Source organism: Entelurus aequoreus, linkage group LG05 (genome assembly GCF_033978785.1).
Source record: "Entelurus aequoreus isolate RoL-2023_Sb linkage group LG05, RoL_Eaeq_v1.1, whole genome shotgun sequence".
In the NCBI taxonomy this organism is placed as follows: Eukaryota; Metazoa; Chordata; class Actinopteri; order Syngnathiformes; family Syngnathidae; genus Entelurus; species Entelurus aequoreus.
This window is the reverse complement of record NC_084735.1, coordinates 20,419,505-20,437,665: the sequence shown is the minus strand read 5'-3', so window position 1 is coordinate 20,437,665 and position 18,161 is coordinate 20,419,505. Positions and strand designations below refer to the sequence as shown.

Below are 18,161 nucleotides of genomic sequence, written 5' to 3'. Positions count from 1 at the left end.
ATAGCATCCGAGGTGGTTTAAAATACAAATCCGTGATCCACAATAGAAAAAGGAGAAAGTGTGGAATCCAATGAGCCCTTTTACCTAAGTTACGGTCAGAGCGAAAAAAGATACACCCTGGCGTCCTGCACTGCACTCTAATCCTTAACTCTCACTTTCCTCATCCACGAATCTTTCATCCTCGCTCAAATTAATGGGGTAATCGTCGCTTTCTCGGTCCGAATCGCTCTCGCTGCTGGTGTGAACAATGTGCAGATGTGAGGAGCTCTTCAACCTGTGACGTCACGCTACTTCCGGTACAGGCAAGGCTTTTTTATCAGCGACCAAAAGTTGCGAACTTTATCGTCGACGTTCTCTACTAAATCCTTTCAGCAAAAATATGGCAATATCGCAAAATGATCAAGTATGACACATAGAATGGACCTGCTATCCCCGTTTAAATAAGAACATTTCATTTCAGTAGGCCTTTAGAGATCTAAAACATTTTTGTTTGGGAATGTCCGGCAAGCCAGATTGAAAAGCTTAACGCGGGCCTTAATTTGCCCAGGTCTGCCCTAGAGGGTCGCCAAAATTTTTTCCCCCAGCTGTGGTCTGTATGGGCTTGGGCTGCAGTGGTAATAAGTAGTAATACACTTTCCCACCACTTGTATTGACAACCTGTAAGGACAATATTAAACAAACAGAAGAAGTTATATTCATAGAAAAGTTTCTTAAGCGCAAAAATTATGACTAAAATGATAAAGCTGTATTTTCATTCTGCACTTTAATGTCACTGACAGTTTTGTTAAGAACCATATTCATTATTAAATTACCTAGGTGGTTTATTTAAGGTGACCGCAATGCCATTTGTTTCCAACTGAATGGAATGCTAATTTGGGGAATTCCCACTATTTTGGAATGCTAACGAGGGGAATTTACACTTCGACGACTGTCATTTGCTTTGACAGTAAGATTGCTCGTTTGCATCAAAACAGTTGTTTTTCTCACTATGACAGGGCAAAACCATCCTTGCCCAGGCACACCTTCCTGGTTTTGGAGTATAAATATTTGGGTTTTGGCACCAGCCGCCAGACTAGATCTGACCAATCTAAGTCTATGAGCACAAACTGATGAAGCCTACTCAGATGGGAGGCGAAACGTCTTCTAAAACAAACCAAACAGTCCAGTTGCGATCGATTGAATTCAGTCTTAATATTTTAGTGGGCCCCTCTGTAAGTGGAAAAGTTGGGCCCCGAGGTTAAAAAGGTTAATAACTAGAGCTGTCCGATAATATCGTACTGCCGATATTATCGGCCGATAAATGCTTTAAAATGTAATATCGGAGATTATCGGTATCGGTATCAAAAAGTAAAATGTATGACTTTTTAAAATGCCTCTGTACGGAGTGGTACACGGACGTAGGGAGAAGTACAGAGCAGTTGCGTCTCCCAGTCATACTTGCCAAACCTCCCGATTTTCCCGGGAGACTCCCCAATTTCAGTGCCCCTCCCGAAAATCTCCCGGGGCAACCATTCTCCCGAATTTCTACCAATTTCCACCCAGACAACAATATTGGGGGCGTGCCTTAACAGGCACTGCATTTGCGTGCCGGCCCTATCACATAATATCTACGGCTTTTCACACACACAGGTATGGTCAACAGCCATACAGGTCACACTGAGGGTGGCCGTATAAACAACTCTAACACTGTTACAAATATGCGCCACACTGTGAACCCACACCAAACAAGAATGACAAACACATTTCGGGAGAACATCCGCACCGTAACACAACATAAACACAACAGCACAAATACCCAGAACCCCTTGCAGCACTAACTCTTCCGGGACGCTACAATATACACCCACCGCTACCCTCTACCCCGCCCCCCCCCCGACCACGCCCACCCCAACCTCCTCATGCTCTCTCAGGGAGAGCATGTCCCAAATTCCAAGCTGCTGTTTTGAGGCATGTTAAAAAAAATAATGCACTTTGTGACTTCAATAATAAATATGGCAGTGCCATGTTGGCATTTTTTTCCATAACTTGAGTTGATTTATTTTGGAAAACCTTGTTACATTGTTTAATGCATCCAGCGGGGCATCACAACAAAATTAGGCATAATAATGTGTTATTCCACGACTGTATGTATCGGTATCGGTTGATATCGGAATCGGTAATTAAGAGTTGGACAATATCGGAATATCGGCAAAAAAGCCATTATCGGACATCTCTATTAATAATCCCTGGTGTAAGGAAATGTTTGAGATTAAAAATCATAATATGACCCCTTTAAGGTGCAAAGTGGGCTCAGACACGTTATAATTGGCCAAGTGTTGAGTACCTGCTAAGGGACTTGTTTAGCTTCGATGCTAACACGAGGTCACACTCACAATCGATGTTGTTCTGCAGCACTCGTATGCACTGCTCAAACAGCGTCATCATCCTGGGCAAGTAGGCGGTCTTGGACCCCGAGTAGACCACCATCTTGGAGTTGAAACGCTTCCCCGTGAAACCAGAGTCCTCTTCGTCGTTGAAGACGGGACCTGAGCGGAGAAAAGAAGTGACCGAATCAACACCGGGGTGTGGGCCGACATTTCAGACTGTGGGAACGTACAACAAAACAAATACAAATCTAAAGAACACACTTCCTCACCAGGCGATATGACGAGGTGGCCAAAACAGGAAACGATTGCGACACACGCACACACAGCCGAAAGGGCCGTGCTGCACTCTTACCTTTCCGTCTCTGAGGGGACAGCGGAGTGATGTCGATCGAGGGCAGAGGTCTGTAGTTGGGTTGGATGTCCGGCAGAGGGATTTCGGGAAGTGACGGAAGAGGTTCCACCACCTGCACAGAGCAACGATTTGCACTTCAATGACAGATGAACTGGACAAACTCTTCTGGAGCATGGTTCTTTTCCTCTTTGGTCCGGAGGACACGACGTCCACAGTTTCCAAAAACAATTTGAAATGTGGACCCGTCAGACCACAGAACACTTTTCCACTTTGTATCAGTCCATCTTAGATGAGCTCAGGCCCAGCGAAGCCGACAGCGCTTCTGGGTGTTGTTGATAAACGGTTTTCGCCTTGCATAGGAGAGTTTTAACTTGCACTTACAGATGTAGCGACCAACTGTAGTTACTGACAGTGGGTTTCTGAAGTGTTCCTGAGCCCATGTGGTGATATCCTTTACACACTTAAGTCGCTGGTTGAAGCAGTACAGCCTGAGGGATCGAAGGTCACAGGCTTAGCTGCTTACGTGCAGTGATTTCTCCAGATTCTCTGAACCCTTTGATGATATTACGGACCGTAGATGGTGAAATCCCTAAATTCCTTGCAATAGCTGGTTGAGAAAGGTTTTTCTTAAACTGTTCAACAATTTGCTCACGCATTTGTTGACGAAGTGGTGACCCTCGCCCCATCCTTGTTTGTGAATGACTGAGCATTTCATGGAATCTACTTTTATACCCAATCATGGCACCCACCTGTTCCCAATTTGCCTGTTCACCTGTGGGATGTTCCAAATAAGTGTTTGATGAGCATTCCTCAACTTTATCAGTATTTATTGCCACCTTTCCCAACTTCTTTGTCATGGGTTGCTGGCATCAAATTCTAAAGCTAATGATTATTTGCAAAAAAAAAAAAGTTTATCAGTTTGAACATCAAATATGTTGTCTTTGTAGCATATTCAACTGAATATGGGTTGAAAATGATTTGCAAATCATTGTATTTCGTTTATAATTACATCTAACACAATTCCCCAACTCATATGGAAACGGGGTTTGTAGTTTTGTCGTCCGTCATTTCATTTTATCTGGTCCGCCAAGAAGGGCTGGGCCGTACACCGATATCACGACTCATACCGGTATATTTTAGAAAGAGAGATGTATTTGAGACAATACCGCTATATGTAATCCTGAATGTGTTAATGTGTCCCTCCTCCTCCACGCACAGAGTTAGGCGAGGTCGGAGCCGCGCCCACTTGACACACACTCCAGTACGAGGAGAGTGTGACTCACACCTGTCTACCTTCCCCTATTTGCCGGGAAATCACGTATTTTGTCCTACTTTCCCGGCGTCTTGCCCATCCCGTTTTTTCCCCGGATTTTGCTCTCAAGGCAAAAAGAATCCTCAGCGGTATTGCCAGCGATCGGGCCCGTTTGATTCAAGCTCTGGGCAACACTCGGGGCAAAATGTGTGATTTTATCAAATCAACAACGTGAGAGCGATGGATGCATTGGAAAATAATGAAGACATTTCTGCCAAAATACAAACTTGGTGTAAACAGATATGTTAGCAGTTGCAACGGCAGGACTGCAGGGACCGTTGAATTAAAAAAAAAAGGCTAAAGACACACCTTTTTAATCAGGCTTTTTACTGTTATGTTTTTTTATTATTTCATTGTGTTGTTTTCTATCTTAATTATTAATATTACTACTATTATTTTCTCAATGTTATGTTTTTATTAACTTCTTAATGTAATAATTATATTGTTTGTATTACATTTTTGCATATATTTTATCAAATGTTTATACTATTTTTTCAGATGGCATTCATTTTAGTTATTCTCCTCAAAGGTGGTGTTTTTCCCTCAGATCCTCAGTGCCATGTCATGTTTTGTTTTTGCTTTGTTACTGTCAATAGTGTAGTATTTATATGTTTTTTTCTGTTCTATTTTTTTTTGTATAGCACTTTGTGTTTGCCCCTTGCTTGTGTATGAAAAGTGCTATATAAAGAAAGTTTGATTTGATTTGTATGAAAAAACGGATTTACAAATCTGCCGAAAATAATTAACTCGTTATATGAGCTTCCCAGTCACAACTACTGCCACAACAAATGTACACAATCTGAAAGGGTGTTCAGCTGCCGTGGCAATATTGGCACCTGCTACACAGCATCATGTAGGGTGCAGCGTGGTGTTCCTGGCTTTAATTTTTAAGGGAACAATGGTCGTCTAAAAACGATGAGCTAAAAAAACACTATTGTTAAAAGTAAATAATTTTTAAGTTGTTGCTGATGCTTAAAATGTCCTCTTAAACCAATGACTTCATTTTATATTTTGGTTTTTTGGGTTTTTGTTATTCGCTGAGGTTTTTAGCATAGCTTAAGGTTTGTTTTAAAGAAGATTGCAGATTATACTTTACTACTCTTATATTATAAGGCTTTTTAATATTTTTGGGAATAAGCGGTAGAAAATGGATGGATGGATGTACAACATCTTTGCATGAAACTTCAAATTTGTTAAAATATGTTAAAAATGTTAAGTGTTTCTTTCAATAAAAGAACTTGACACGCATATTTGGGTTTGACTTTTTCTAAATTCCCTTTCCTACAAAAATATTGCGATATATATCGTATTCAGCCAAGATATATCGGGATGTGAGTTTTGGTCCAAATTGCCTCCTCCACATGACACCTCCAGGACAAGCTAACCTCCTCCAACCTCCGAGGACAAAGCTACGAACAATGGGAGACCGGACTTTCTGCTCCGCCGCTCCCAGTCTGTGGAATGCTCTCCCTGACCACCTGAGAGCACCACAGACTGTGGATGCTTTTAAAAAAAGGCTTAAAAACCCTTCTTTTAAAAAAAAAGGCCTTTTTTTATATATATATATGCATACTAGTTTTAGCTATTTGGCTGTTCTAGTTTTATTTATTTTTTATTTTTATTATCTCTATTTTTAATTTTATTTTTTTTAATACACTGTAGCACTTTGAGGTTGTTTACTCAATGTAAAGTGCTTTTTACAAATAAAATCTATTATTATTATTATTATTATTATTAACTGGCCCGTTACGTCACGTCGTTTAAAGTGGCCGCTTATTTTATCTGGCCCGCCATGTCAATTAATGTGGTTCGCCCCGTTATTTTGTCTGGTCCACTACGTCATTTTATCTGGTCTCTTAGAACATTTAACTTCGCCACCATGTCAGTTTGTCGTCCGTCAAATAATTTAAAGAGGCCCGTCAACTTAATTTATGTGACCCACCACTTATTTTATCTGGTCTGCCATATAACTTAACATGGTTTGCCACATTATTTTATCTGGCCCAACACATTGACACACCATGTAATTTTGTCATCCGTCAGGTCATTCCAAGTAGCCCGTCAGGTCATTTAATGTGGCCCTTTATCTGGCCAAGACTTATTTTATCTGGCCTGCCTCATCATATATTGTGGACTGCCACATCTAATAATGTGGCCCACCATGTCATTTTTTGTCATCCGGCTAAATGTATTTGCTCTAATTTGTACATAAAATGTACAATTGCATGTGTTCTGCACTTTGTTACCTTGACTTACGATTTCAAAGCAAGTTACCCATCAATCTGTTTCGTAAAAATATGATAATGGAAAAGATATGCATATGTAAATTGTGTAATGACGGTTTTACAAATGTTTTATATGTATTCACTGATACAAGCGTCCCTCTGAGGGCGGTCATAATTGCAATGTGGCCTTCAATAAAAATGAGTGTGACACCCCTACACTAGAAGCTCTCCCAGGAGAGTGAAACCTCCACATTTGTACTTTCTTTGAGTGTCCCAATACTTTTGTCCACTCCCAAAGTGCGTACAAACGATGGAGTTCTATTTCAACGTTGATCGGTTCAGTCGTCTTTCAGGAATTCTTACCTTTCTGCGTTTTTCCAGCGCAACCGGGGCAGACCTCGAGTGAGACTTCTTTGTGCTCGCGGCGCCGTTGGTCTTGCTCGCTTTGGAGGAAGAGGAGGATGAAGACGAGGACGAGGAGGCGTGCTGAGACGTGCGGCGGGAAGACGGGGCGGAGGCGGCGGGAGCGTGCGAAGGGCGACTGTGCGAGGACGAGGAAGACGTCTTCTTTTTCTTCTTCTTGACGGAGGAGGAAGACGCCGCCGGAGCGTCGTAGGTGAGGAAGGACTCGAAAGACATGGTGGGAGTCTCAAAATCGTCCTCCGCCGCCTCGCCGGCGGGGGAGTCCTTCTGTGGGCGTGGCGGTTGCCCTGGAAACAGAAACACACGCAGGAAAAGTTTGCTCACCTGTTACACTGTTATTACCCCACAGTCTTATAGGTAGGAGCATTGCTAGCACAGTTCATCTAACGAAGCACTTAAACCAGGTGTGTCCAAACTACGGCCAGCGTCTACAAATTGGCCCGTGAGGCGGAACCTATCGCTCTGGCTGGGCGGTTTTTTTTTTTCCATATCATATCTAAATATCTTACCCCGAAAGGGACAAGTGGCAGAAAATGGATGAATGGAAGCAAATATCTAGCGGACTGTTTTGTTGCCAAATCATCGCTATCATGTGGACAATGTGAGTACCATGAAATGTGCTTTTGTGTAGCTACATACACAGCATTTACTTATATGACCCAATTCCAAACAACCTTCCTTAGTCATGGTGCAGACAAAAAAATGCAACCAGCATAAAAAAGTCCACAAACATGGTCACACAACAAAACCCGCTCACTGAACTTTGTGAATATTATTAAAAATGTCCAATCACCATACAATATTACGCCTATTTAAATCCAAGGCATGATGGGTAAAAAAATGCTAAACACTAGTGTGCCGTGAGATAGTCTGGTGTGCCGTGGGAGATGATCTAATTTCACCTATTTGGGTTAAAAATATTTTTTGCAAACCAGTAATTATAGTCTGCAAATGATGTGTTGTTGTTGAGTGTCGGTGCTGTCTAGAGCTCGGCAGCGTAACCGTTTAATACTCTTCCATATGATGTGGCAGCCGGTAGCTAATTGCTTTGTAGATGTCAGAAAAAGCGGGAGGCAGTGTGCAAGTAAAAAGGTGTCTAATGCTTAAACCAAAAATAAATAAAAGGTGAGTACCCCTAAGAAAAGGCATTGAAGCTTAGGGAAGGCTATGCAGAACGAAACGATAACTGAACTGGCTACAAAGTAAACAAAAACAGAATGCTGGATGACAGCAAAGACTTACTGTGGAGCAAAGACGGCGTCCACAAAGTACATCCGAACATGACATGGCAATCAACAATGTCCCCACAAAGGATAAAAAGAACTGAAATATTCTTGATTGCTAAAACAAAGTACATGCGGGGAATATCGCTCAAAGGACGACATGAAACTGCAGCAGGAAAATACCGACAAAACCGGAAAAGCCACCAAAATAGGAGCACAAGACAAGAACTAAAACTCTACGCACGGGAAAACAGTAAAAAAAACTCAAAATAAGTCACGTCGTGATGTGACAGGTGGTGACAGTACACTTACTTTGAGACAAGAGTTATATTGATGCATGCTTGGTTATGGTTTAAAGCAGGGGTAGGGAACCTATGGCTCTAGAGCCAGATGTGGCTCTTTGATGACTGCATGTGGCTCAGATAAATCTTAGCTGACATTGCTTAACAGGATAAGTACTGAATAATTCCGCTGGTAATCACAGTGTTAAAAATAACGTTCAAAATATAAAACATTCTCATGCATTTTAATCCATCCATCCGTTTTCTACCGCACCTGTTCAAGAAGTCGCATTATAAATGTTAAATTATAAATGTTAAATTATAAATTATAAATGCATTAATGGTAAGAAGTATTTTATTCATTATTAGTTAGGTTCAGAATAAAAAAAATATTAAAAAGAATAACAGACGTGTTATAATCTAATGTTGGTCTTACTTAAAAATGCACGCATTTAGTTGTATTCAGTGTTAAAAAATATTATATGGCTCTCACGGAAATACATTTTAAAATATTTGGCTTCCATGGGTCTCTCAAAGAAAAAGGTTCCCGACCCCTGCATTATATTATTATAATATGTGCATGTATGTTTGTGTATATATATATATATATATATATATATATATATATATATATATATATACACACACTACCGTTCAAAAGTTTGGGGTCACATTGAAATGTCCTTATTTTTGAAGGAAAAGCACTGTACTTTTCAATGAAGATAACTTTAAACTAGTCTTAACTTTAAATAAATACACTATATACATTGCTAATGTGGTAAATGACTATTCTAGCTGCAAATGTCTGGTTTTTGGTGCAATATCTACATGGGTGTATAGAGTCCCATTTCCAGCAACTATCACTCCAGTGTTCTAATGGTACAATGTGTTTGTTCATTGGCTCAGAAGGCTAATTGATGATTAGAAAACCCTTGTGCAATCATGTTCACACATCTGAAAACAGTTTAGCTCGTTACAGAAGCTACAAAACTGACCTTCCTTTGAGCAGATTGAGTTTCTGGAGCATCACATTTGTGGGGTCAATTAAACGCTCAAAATGGCCAGAAAAAGAGAACTTTCATCTGAAACTCGACAGTCTATTCTTTTTATTAGAAATTAAGGCTATTCCACAAAATTGTTTGGGTGACCCCAAACTTTTGAACGGTAGTATATATATATATATATATATATATATATATATATATATATATATATATATATATATATATATATATATATATATATATATATATACATATATATATACATATATATACATATATATATATGTATATATATATATATATATATATATATATATATATATATATATATATATATACATATATATATATATATATATACATATATATATACATATATATATATATATACATATATATATATATATATATACATATATATATACATATATATATATATATATATATATATATATATATATATATATATATATATATATATATATATATATATATATATATATATATATATATATAGTTACTTTACATGCAGTCGGCTTTCGGCCACATTTTTTTAACCCAATGCGGCCCCCCAATCAAAAAATTCTGATTGCAAAGATGCTAGAGCGCCCATGTTTCCCTCACCGTCATCGCCGCCCTTCCTGGCCTCCTCCCTCTTGCCCTCGTGCGACTTCCTGCTGTGTTTGGCCGACTTAGGCGGCGGACTCCGCTCCCTGTCAGCGCTCCGTTTCTTCGCCTCGCTGCGTTGCTCGCCGTGGTGGTGGGTCCCGTCGGCTTTGCCTGGCCTGGCGTGTTTGGCGACTCGGCGTGGAGGCGGGCTAGGTTCTGGTTCTGGCTGCGGGCTAGGTTCTGGTTCTGGCTGCGGGCTGTCGTACTCGTCGGACTGGTCGCCGCCTCGCCGCTGGGGGCTGTACTGCTCGTGCTGCGGTGGCGAGGGGGAGTAGTTGGTGTGGTAGCCCCGCTCTTCATCCTCCTCGTCCTCTTCTTCTACGTAGGATTGTTCCTCCTCTTCCTCCTGGTCCTCGTCGGGGGAGGGCTCTCGCTGGCGTCTTTGAATCGCCTCATGGGAGCCTCCAGAGTGTGACCGCGGCGCCTCTTTGGCGTGATTGTTGCTGCTTCTGCGGCAGGACAAAAACGTGAGCATCAACAATGCATGTCATGGCGAGGCATGCAAAGATTAAAAACGTCACGGTTATTTAATCGCAAATATACAAATAGGAGAAGACATCTGGACATCTGTTTTCCATGTCAACAAACTAAGGCCAAGTCTGCACAAACACTTGAAAAAAAACGCATCTCTGGTGTTAAAACGATTTCCATCCAAACAAGTTTAGTTTAAAACAGTCTGGCCAAACGCATTGTCTCGCTGTCATGCACATTTAGTCCAATCAGAAGCCAAGAAATGCAGAAACAGCTGACTTGGTGGCATTATAACGCCTGTATTCACGTTATAATGTTAAGATTTTATTGAAAATAAGTCTTTTTTTATTTTCAATATTAGAGGGGTGATATTATGATTTTTTTCTACATTTAAAACACTTCAATGTGGTCTACATCAGGGGTTCTTAACATTTTTACCTCCGGGTCCCTCTGTCGTGGGGGGCCCACTCAAATAATAACACCAAATTATTAATCTTACTCTTGACTTTAATCATATTCAATAGATATATATGTTATACAATAGTTATATAACTGGATAAACCTTGTCAAATGATATGAAAGTATGTGTTAAAGTACAAATATTATTGTCAAGCCTTAGGTCAGGCTAATTACTCAAATAAATACTGAACAAATATACTGCAAAAGAAGGGACTTGTATAAACTGATGAAAAATAAATGAACACGCAGTGTTAAAATAAAATAAACTCAAAATAATTATTAATAAATAATATATATGTATAGTGCAAGTGCAAGTGAAAATACAGCTTTACCACTTTAGTCCTAATTTTTGCGCTTCGAAAACTCCTCTGACTATGGCTCCAGACTTTTGTTTGATATGGTCATTACTGCCACATGTGGTCAAAAATAATAAACAACTAAGTACAATACAGACCACAGCTGAGAAACAGATTGTGGAGAGGGGCGTGGTCGGCGCGCCTCCTGCGGGAAGGGAGTGTGTATGGCCCGGCTTCGAAGCCCGGCTGACAGGTGAGTAGATTGCCCAGCTGGGGCTAATTATCTAATCACCTGTCTCCTTTATCAGCAGCGTCCGAGGCCATGAGGGGAATGCTGATGAGAGGAGAGAAAAACCCCCACTCGAGCGAGAAGGAGGCCGCTGGCGAGATAGCCCTGAACCTTAAAAAATCTAAAATAAAAACTTGTCTAAACCTGTACTTCGGTCTCACGAAGATTCTGTCGGTCCCAGGGGAACCCACCACGAAGGAACTGTCACACAAATATTTTTTGGTCGCCCTGTAGGGGGCACTTGTGACCAAACAATGGAAAACACTGAAACACAGGTCTACATAACATGAAAAAGCGGTGATATGATCAAAATTTTGCATAGATTATGTTTTCAAGACCATCTTCAAGCCGCTTTATAACCAACTCTTTAGAATGCGCCGTTTTGTGGGCGGTCTTATTTAGATGCCGAAGCCCTACTCCAGGTCCAGCGCTCTTCTACGAGTCTCAACCCAGTCAGCCATGTTTTAAATATTAGCGCTTTAATATGGAGTCTACTAACAGATATAAGATGGAACTATACGCTGATTTGTATTAGAAATGGCAACAGTGAAGTATGCATGTGCATGTACGAGCCAGTCTTACCCACAATGAAAAGATAGAGGAAAAAGAAAAACCTTGACTACAACTTTGGACTACAGCTGAATAAAAATGGCGGACTCGCGCAAATCTCTTGGGGTGAACTTCAACCAAATATGGAGACATCCGCTGACGTAACTAAGACAAAATACGTCACTTCAGTCTCAAATTCAAGACTCGTTTGGAGGAAAATTGTTTTACAAATACCTCCGCCATGCCTCTGTGGTTTGATCCCAATTTTTTTTTTTACTAAATAGACAAAAATAGGTACCAACAGGTAAGAAAATTTAGTTTTGCACCTTGGGCGGGCAAAATCTGTATCGCGTAATATATTGCAGCCTCCTGCAATAACGATAAATATCCCAGTATTATAGTTGGCATACACATTATAAACCATTTAAAAAATATTTACAAAGGCCCCTAATTTGGCTGCTGCCGTATACTGTAATATATTATATGTAATATTCTTTTTTTTTTTTTTTAAAAAGAAGCAATGTAAATATGAATAATTGGTTTCAGCCTTTAGTGAGGGTTTGTACACTTTGACCGTGATATAAAGTGATATACAGTACTGTATATCAAACAAACATAACAAGGGGGTGATGGATCAACTTGGTCTTTATTAAAAAGCCAAAACAATAACAACAAGCTGATGCTCTGCCAACACGTGTGTCCCTTTGGTGAATTGTGAATTATATTTATATAGCGCTTTTCTCTAGTGACTCAAAGTGCTTTACATAGTGAAACCCAATATCTAAGTTACATTTAAACCAGTGTGGGTGGCACTAGGAGCAGGTGGGTAAAGTGTCTTGCCCAAGGACACAACGGAAGTGACTAGGATGGCAGAAGCGGGGATCGAACCTGGCACCCTCAATTTGCTGGCACGGCCGCTCTACCAACCGAGCTATACCGCCCTCACAAATGATCTGAAATCTTAAAAATCTTTAACTTTAACAACCATATTGCTACAATAATAATGTGTGTGTGTGGGCCTAGCCGACAGGGTGTTATGATGCGTCTAGTGCAGTAGTTACAGGGAAGGTTGCATGTCTACTTCCCACCTGCTTGCTAACCTCTCGCTTACAGACACTGCCACTGGCTAGCCCTTGTGGTGAACGGAAAAGCAGCCTTGTGCGTCAGTCTTCTCCTGCCAGTACACAGCCTCTCTTTCACCAAGACCCCTGTCAGGCCTCCACGTGGCCACACACGGTAACTAGGGCGTTCTCCTGAAGGACCCACCAACAGGAGGACAATCATACTCATTCGAGTGATCACCGATGACAATAATAAACATTTAAAAAGTAGAATCCCAGTGTTTCCCACACATTCATTTATTTGTGGCGGCCCGCCACGAAAGACTTACGTCCGCCACAAATAAAAAAAATAAAAATAAAAATATTTTTTTTTGTCCTGTCCAGCTTCTCAGGCAAATCATATAGTTGATGTAGATGCCCATATAGGCTGTTCAGATTTACTTTACAAAAGAGAAGTGTAGGATACTTCTCTTGTTGCCTTATTTGTATTTGACCACTACTGTTTTCTGTTTATTTGTTACTGACTGTGGCAGGACACCTCTGCCTCTGTTTCACTTTATGTTGCTGGTAAATAATATGGTTGTAGTAGTAGGCTAAAGTTAAATTATTTAGTATGCACTAATTAAAGGGGCAGAGCTTTAAGAGACATTTTAGCTTTTATATTTTATAGGATATATTTTTTGTAAGAACCACAACTAATAAATATATTTCAGTGAATAACTTATTGTTCAAATCTGTATATAAATATGAACATAAAGTGTTGTAATTATATTGTAAAATGGATGGATGGATGGACATTTAAAACAAAACTGTTATTATTAATTAGTAAGTATACATTTTTTAGCCTTTTTAGAGAAAATCATATCATTGTAGTAAATTATGCAAATTACTTGATGTCATGGTGACCACGCCCATAGCCACGCCCCCACCGCCACAGGTATCATGGCAGTTTATGGGAAACACTGAATCCACTCCACGTTGTCGTCGGCGAATGTGCAGGCAGACACGAAGGGGATAAATGAGGAGGCCGTGTGTGTGCTGAAAGAGACGAGTGCCTTCTCCTCCGCTGTGAAACAAGTCTGCTTTGGCATATTTTCCTAGAAGAGTCCGGTCTCATCCCAATTAAAAATTGCTGTTGTTCGAAGCCTGCTTTGTCGATTCTTCCATACTTGCGAGCGCCATTATTGTACTCCTCGCAATTTTATTTTTTTAAAACTCCACAGCGATTGATTCCCTCCTTATTTCCACGCTGGTCTGTAGTCTTTTGGGAGTCATATTGAGTTAGCAAAATGGACAGAACTTGTCAAAAGGCGAAAAATACACAGAAAAGACACACGCTGAAGTAGTATATTGTACTGCGGCAAGTGAAGTGGAGGGTTACGCCTCCCCAAAATAGCTGTGCCATGTGGCACAAAATGGTTGCCAATGGGACACGAAATGAATGAATAAATGATTTGTTAGTACACAGAGACATGGTTTGTAAAACAGAGGCATCATTGGCTTGATCTAAAGGTTCGTAAATTGAAACGTTCTTAAATCGAGGTTCCACTGTATTTGCTAATTTACTGTCATAGGTGGTTACTTTCTGTACTAACACGTTTCTATCTACATTTATGTTAGAATGAAATAAGTACTTTTTCTTATGTTGCTTGGATACTTGACGTTAGTTTTAGGCGATACTGCAAATTTGGGTATCAATCCAATACCAAGTAGTTTCGGGGGGAGTATTGGTAATCGCAACGTTGATATTCATACTTAAATTTTTCAAGATAATTGAATGATCGCATTTCTGATCACAATTATAATCAAACCAAAACACAGGATGGCGATGTAACAATATCGTTTGTATTTTTTATTTCATACTATTGGCTCTGATTTAAATCCTTTGGTTTTTGCCCTCAAAGTCATTCTGTATCAAGGGACTTACAGTATTTCCTGAGTTTGTAAACAATAACAAAAACAACGTTTTTGATCATAAAAATATCGCTCTAACTGTAGTATCGACCAAATAATGATATTATACTTGGTATCGATCCGCCCACATTTGTTTATATTCAGAAGCTCTAGCTCGAAACAGACAAGACGGACGTAGCAATTTATAGATGACCGCAACGCTAAGTTAATTTTCATTCATCATTCGATGGATTGACGTATTTACTATCGGCCCAGTTCTACAATTGTATTACATTTTTAATGCCCCTGGACATCGTATTTAATGCTTTTTAATGCCATTTAAAGCCTTAATTATTGCAAAATCCATTTAATTATGTTTAATGCTTTTTAATGCCCCGCGGAAACCCTGCCAGGACCAGCATTATTAAAAGTGTGCGTTTTTAAGGACAAAAAGTTGTGTGTGTACAAGAGGCCAAAACGCACGGAAAAGTATGAGTTTTTAAAGTGTCCGTGTGTGGATATGGCCAAATGAAAAGGCAATTAGGATGAAAGGTGGTTGCCTGGACAGTCCCGCCCTCTAGCACCTGACAACCCTCCTCCTTTTGGTTTTAAAGGGGCCCGATCATGCAAAACCAGCTTTTCTAACCTCATGGTAACTGCTTATGTGTATTTGGGATCTGCATAAGTCCCGAAAATTAGAAATAAACCCGTGAAGGCATTGCAGAGATATTTATCAAATAATCTTACCTTCCTTCATACTTCCACAAAACGAGCTGTTTGGAATTTGCTCTGTAATGTGACCTTTTCTGCCGTACCTCATCAGCGGATATCTCCATTCATGGTAAAGTTTTACCCGGAGAGCTTAGCGCAATAGGGTTGTCTCGATACCAATATTTTGGTACCGGTACCAAAATATATTCCCGTACTTTTTGATACTTTTCTAAATAAAGGGGACCACAAAAAATGCATTATTGGCTTTATTTAAAAAAAAATCTTAGGGTACATTATATATCTGTTTCTTATTGCAATCGAAGAACAATTTTGTCCTTAAATAAAATAGTGAACATACTAGACAACTTGTCTTTTAGTAGTAAGTAAACAAACAAGGCTCCTAATTTGTCTGCTGACGTATGCAGTAACATATTGTGTCATTTCTCATTCTATTATTTTGTCAAAATTATAAAGGACAAGCTGTAAAAATTGATTATTAATCCACTTGTTCATTTACTGTTAATATCTGCTTATTTTCCATTTCAATGTGTTCTATCTACACTTCTGTTAAAATGTAATAATCACTTATTCTTCTGTTGTTTGGATACTTTACATTAGTTTTAGATGGTACCACAAATTTAGGTATCAATCTGATACCAAGTAGTTACAGGGTCATACATTGGTCATAGTTTAAGTTCTCATGTGTCCAGGGACGTATTTCCTGAGTTTATGAATATAATAAGAATGAAAAAAATACAAATAAAATTACGATTTTGTGACGATAAAAAATATTTGTGTAATCATAATAGTATTGACTAGACACACTCTTGTACTTGGTACCATTACAATGGATGTCAGGTGTAGATCCACTCATGGCATTTGTTTACATAGTGACGCCGGTGAGCTATTGTATCCTCCTACGGTATGTAGTGAAGCATGTTTAGCTATTCCTCGTCCTGCAGGGATGATACTTGTAAAACTTACTTTATCGCCATGGAGGCAAGGATTAGTGATTTAGAAGAAGCTAAAACACTGCCGATTGCGGCTGGACATTAGCCGCCAACTAGCTAGCCATGTCTTAAAGCACCTCTTCCTGAGGGCGTTTCAGTGTTATAGCTTCACATTTATCGTTAGTTTTTAAGCCAAAATACATTCATTCTCCCTTTTCTGTCTACACACTGTGTCTACTTGTAAAGTACTCTGTGATTGTGCGCTGTTGAACATGCTCCAAACCAGCAATGTCACGACGTGACGACAACGCGCCGTCATGCCTGTAAAAAAAAATATGGCGAACCGGTACTTTTCAAACAGAGTATAGTACCGTTTTTAATTCATTAGTACTGTGATGCTATACTAGTACTATAAATATAAGTAATATTTTATTAGAGCGTATCAAAACACGTATTGGTATGTCAGACTTAGCCTTGTCTTGGTTTAACTCTTATCTTACTGACAGGATGCAGTGCGTCTCCCATAACAATGTGACCTCGGACTATGTCAAGGTAACGTGCGGAGTTCCCCAGGGTTCGGTTCTTGGCCCTGCACTCTTTAGTATTTACATGCTGCCGCTGGGTGACATCATACGCAAATACGGTGTTAGCTTTCACTGTTATGCTGATGACACCCAACTCTACATGCCCCTAAAGCTGACCAACACGCCGGATTGTAGTCAGCTGGAGGCGTGTCTTAATGAAATTAAACAATGGATGTCCGCTAACTTTTTGCAACTCAACGCTAAGAAAACGGAAATGCTGATTATCGGTCCTGCTAGACACCAACATCTATTTAATAATACCACCTTAACATTTGACAACCAAACAATTACACAAGGCGACTCTGTAAAGAATCTGGGTATTATCTTCGACCCAACTCTCTCGTTTGAGTCACACATTAAGAGTGTTACTAAAACGGCCTTCTTTCATCTCCGTAATATCGCTAAAATTCGTTCCATCTTGTCCACTAGCGACGCTGAGATCATTATTCATGCGTTCGTTACGTCTCGTCTCGATTACTGTAGCGTATTATTTTCGGGTCTCCCTATGTCTAGCATTAAAAGATTACAGTTGGTACAAAATGCGGCTGCAAGGCTTTTGACAAAAACAAGAAAGTTTGATCATATTACGCCTATACTGGCTCAACTGCACTGGCTTCCTGTGCACTTAAGATGCGACTTTAAGGTTTTACTACTTACGTATAAAATACTACACGGTTTAGCTCCAGCCTATCTCGCCGATTGTACTGTACCATATGTCCCGACAAGAAATCTGCGTTCAAAGAACTCCGGCTTATTAGTGATTCCCAGAGCCAAAAAAAAGTCTGCGGGCTATAGAGCGTTTTCTATTCGGGCTTTAGTACTCTGGAATGCCCTCCCGGTAACAGTTAGAGATGCTACCTCAGTAGAAGCATTTAAGTCCCATCTTAAAACTCATTTGTATAATCTAGCCTTTTAATAGACCCCCCTTTTTTAGACCAGTTGATCTGCCGTTTCTTTTCTTCTCTCCTCTTCTCCCCTGTCCCTTGCGAGGGGGAGTTGCATAGGTCCAGTGGCCATGGATGAAGTGCTGGCTGTCCAGAGTC

At 40.0% G+C, this 18,161-nt stretch overlaps 1 protein-coding gene across 1 annotated transcript in view; it reads right to left on the bottom strand.

Annotated features, from left to right (window-relative positions):
• eloa (elongin A) overlaps positions 1 to 18,161 on the bottom strand; it is a 36,674-nt gene that overhangs the window by 9,227 nt on the left and 9,286 nt on the right. The window contains exons 4-7 of the mRNA XM_062047364.1: positions 9,811 to 10,304; positions 6,619 to 6,965; positions 2,719 to 2,830; positions 2,373 to 2,525 (exon numbers count right to left, since the gene is read on the bottom strand). Coding sequence (XP_061903348.1) covers positions 2,373 to 2,525; positions 2,719 to 2,830; positions 6,619 to 6,965; positions 9,811 to 10,304 — 1,106 coding nt within the window. The remainder of the gene's footprint in view (positions 1 to 2,372; positions 2,526 to 2,718; positions 2,831 to 6,618; positions 6,966 to 9,810; positions 10,305 to 18,161) is intronic.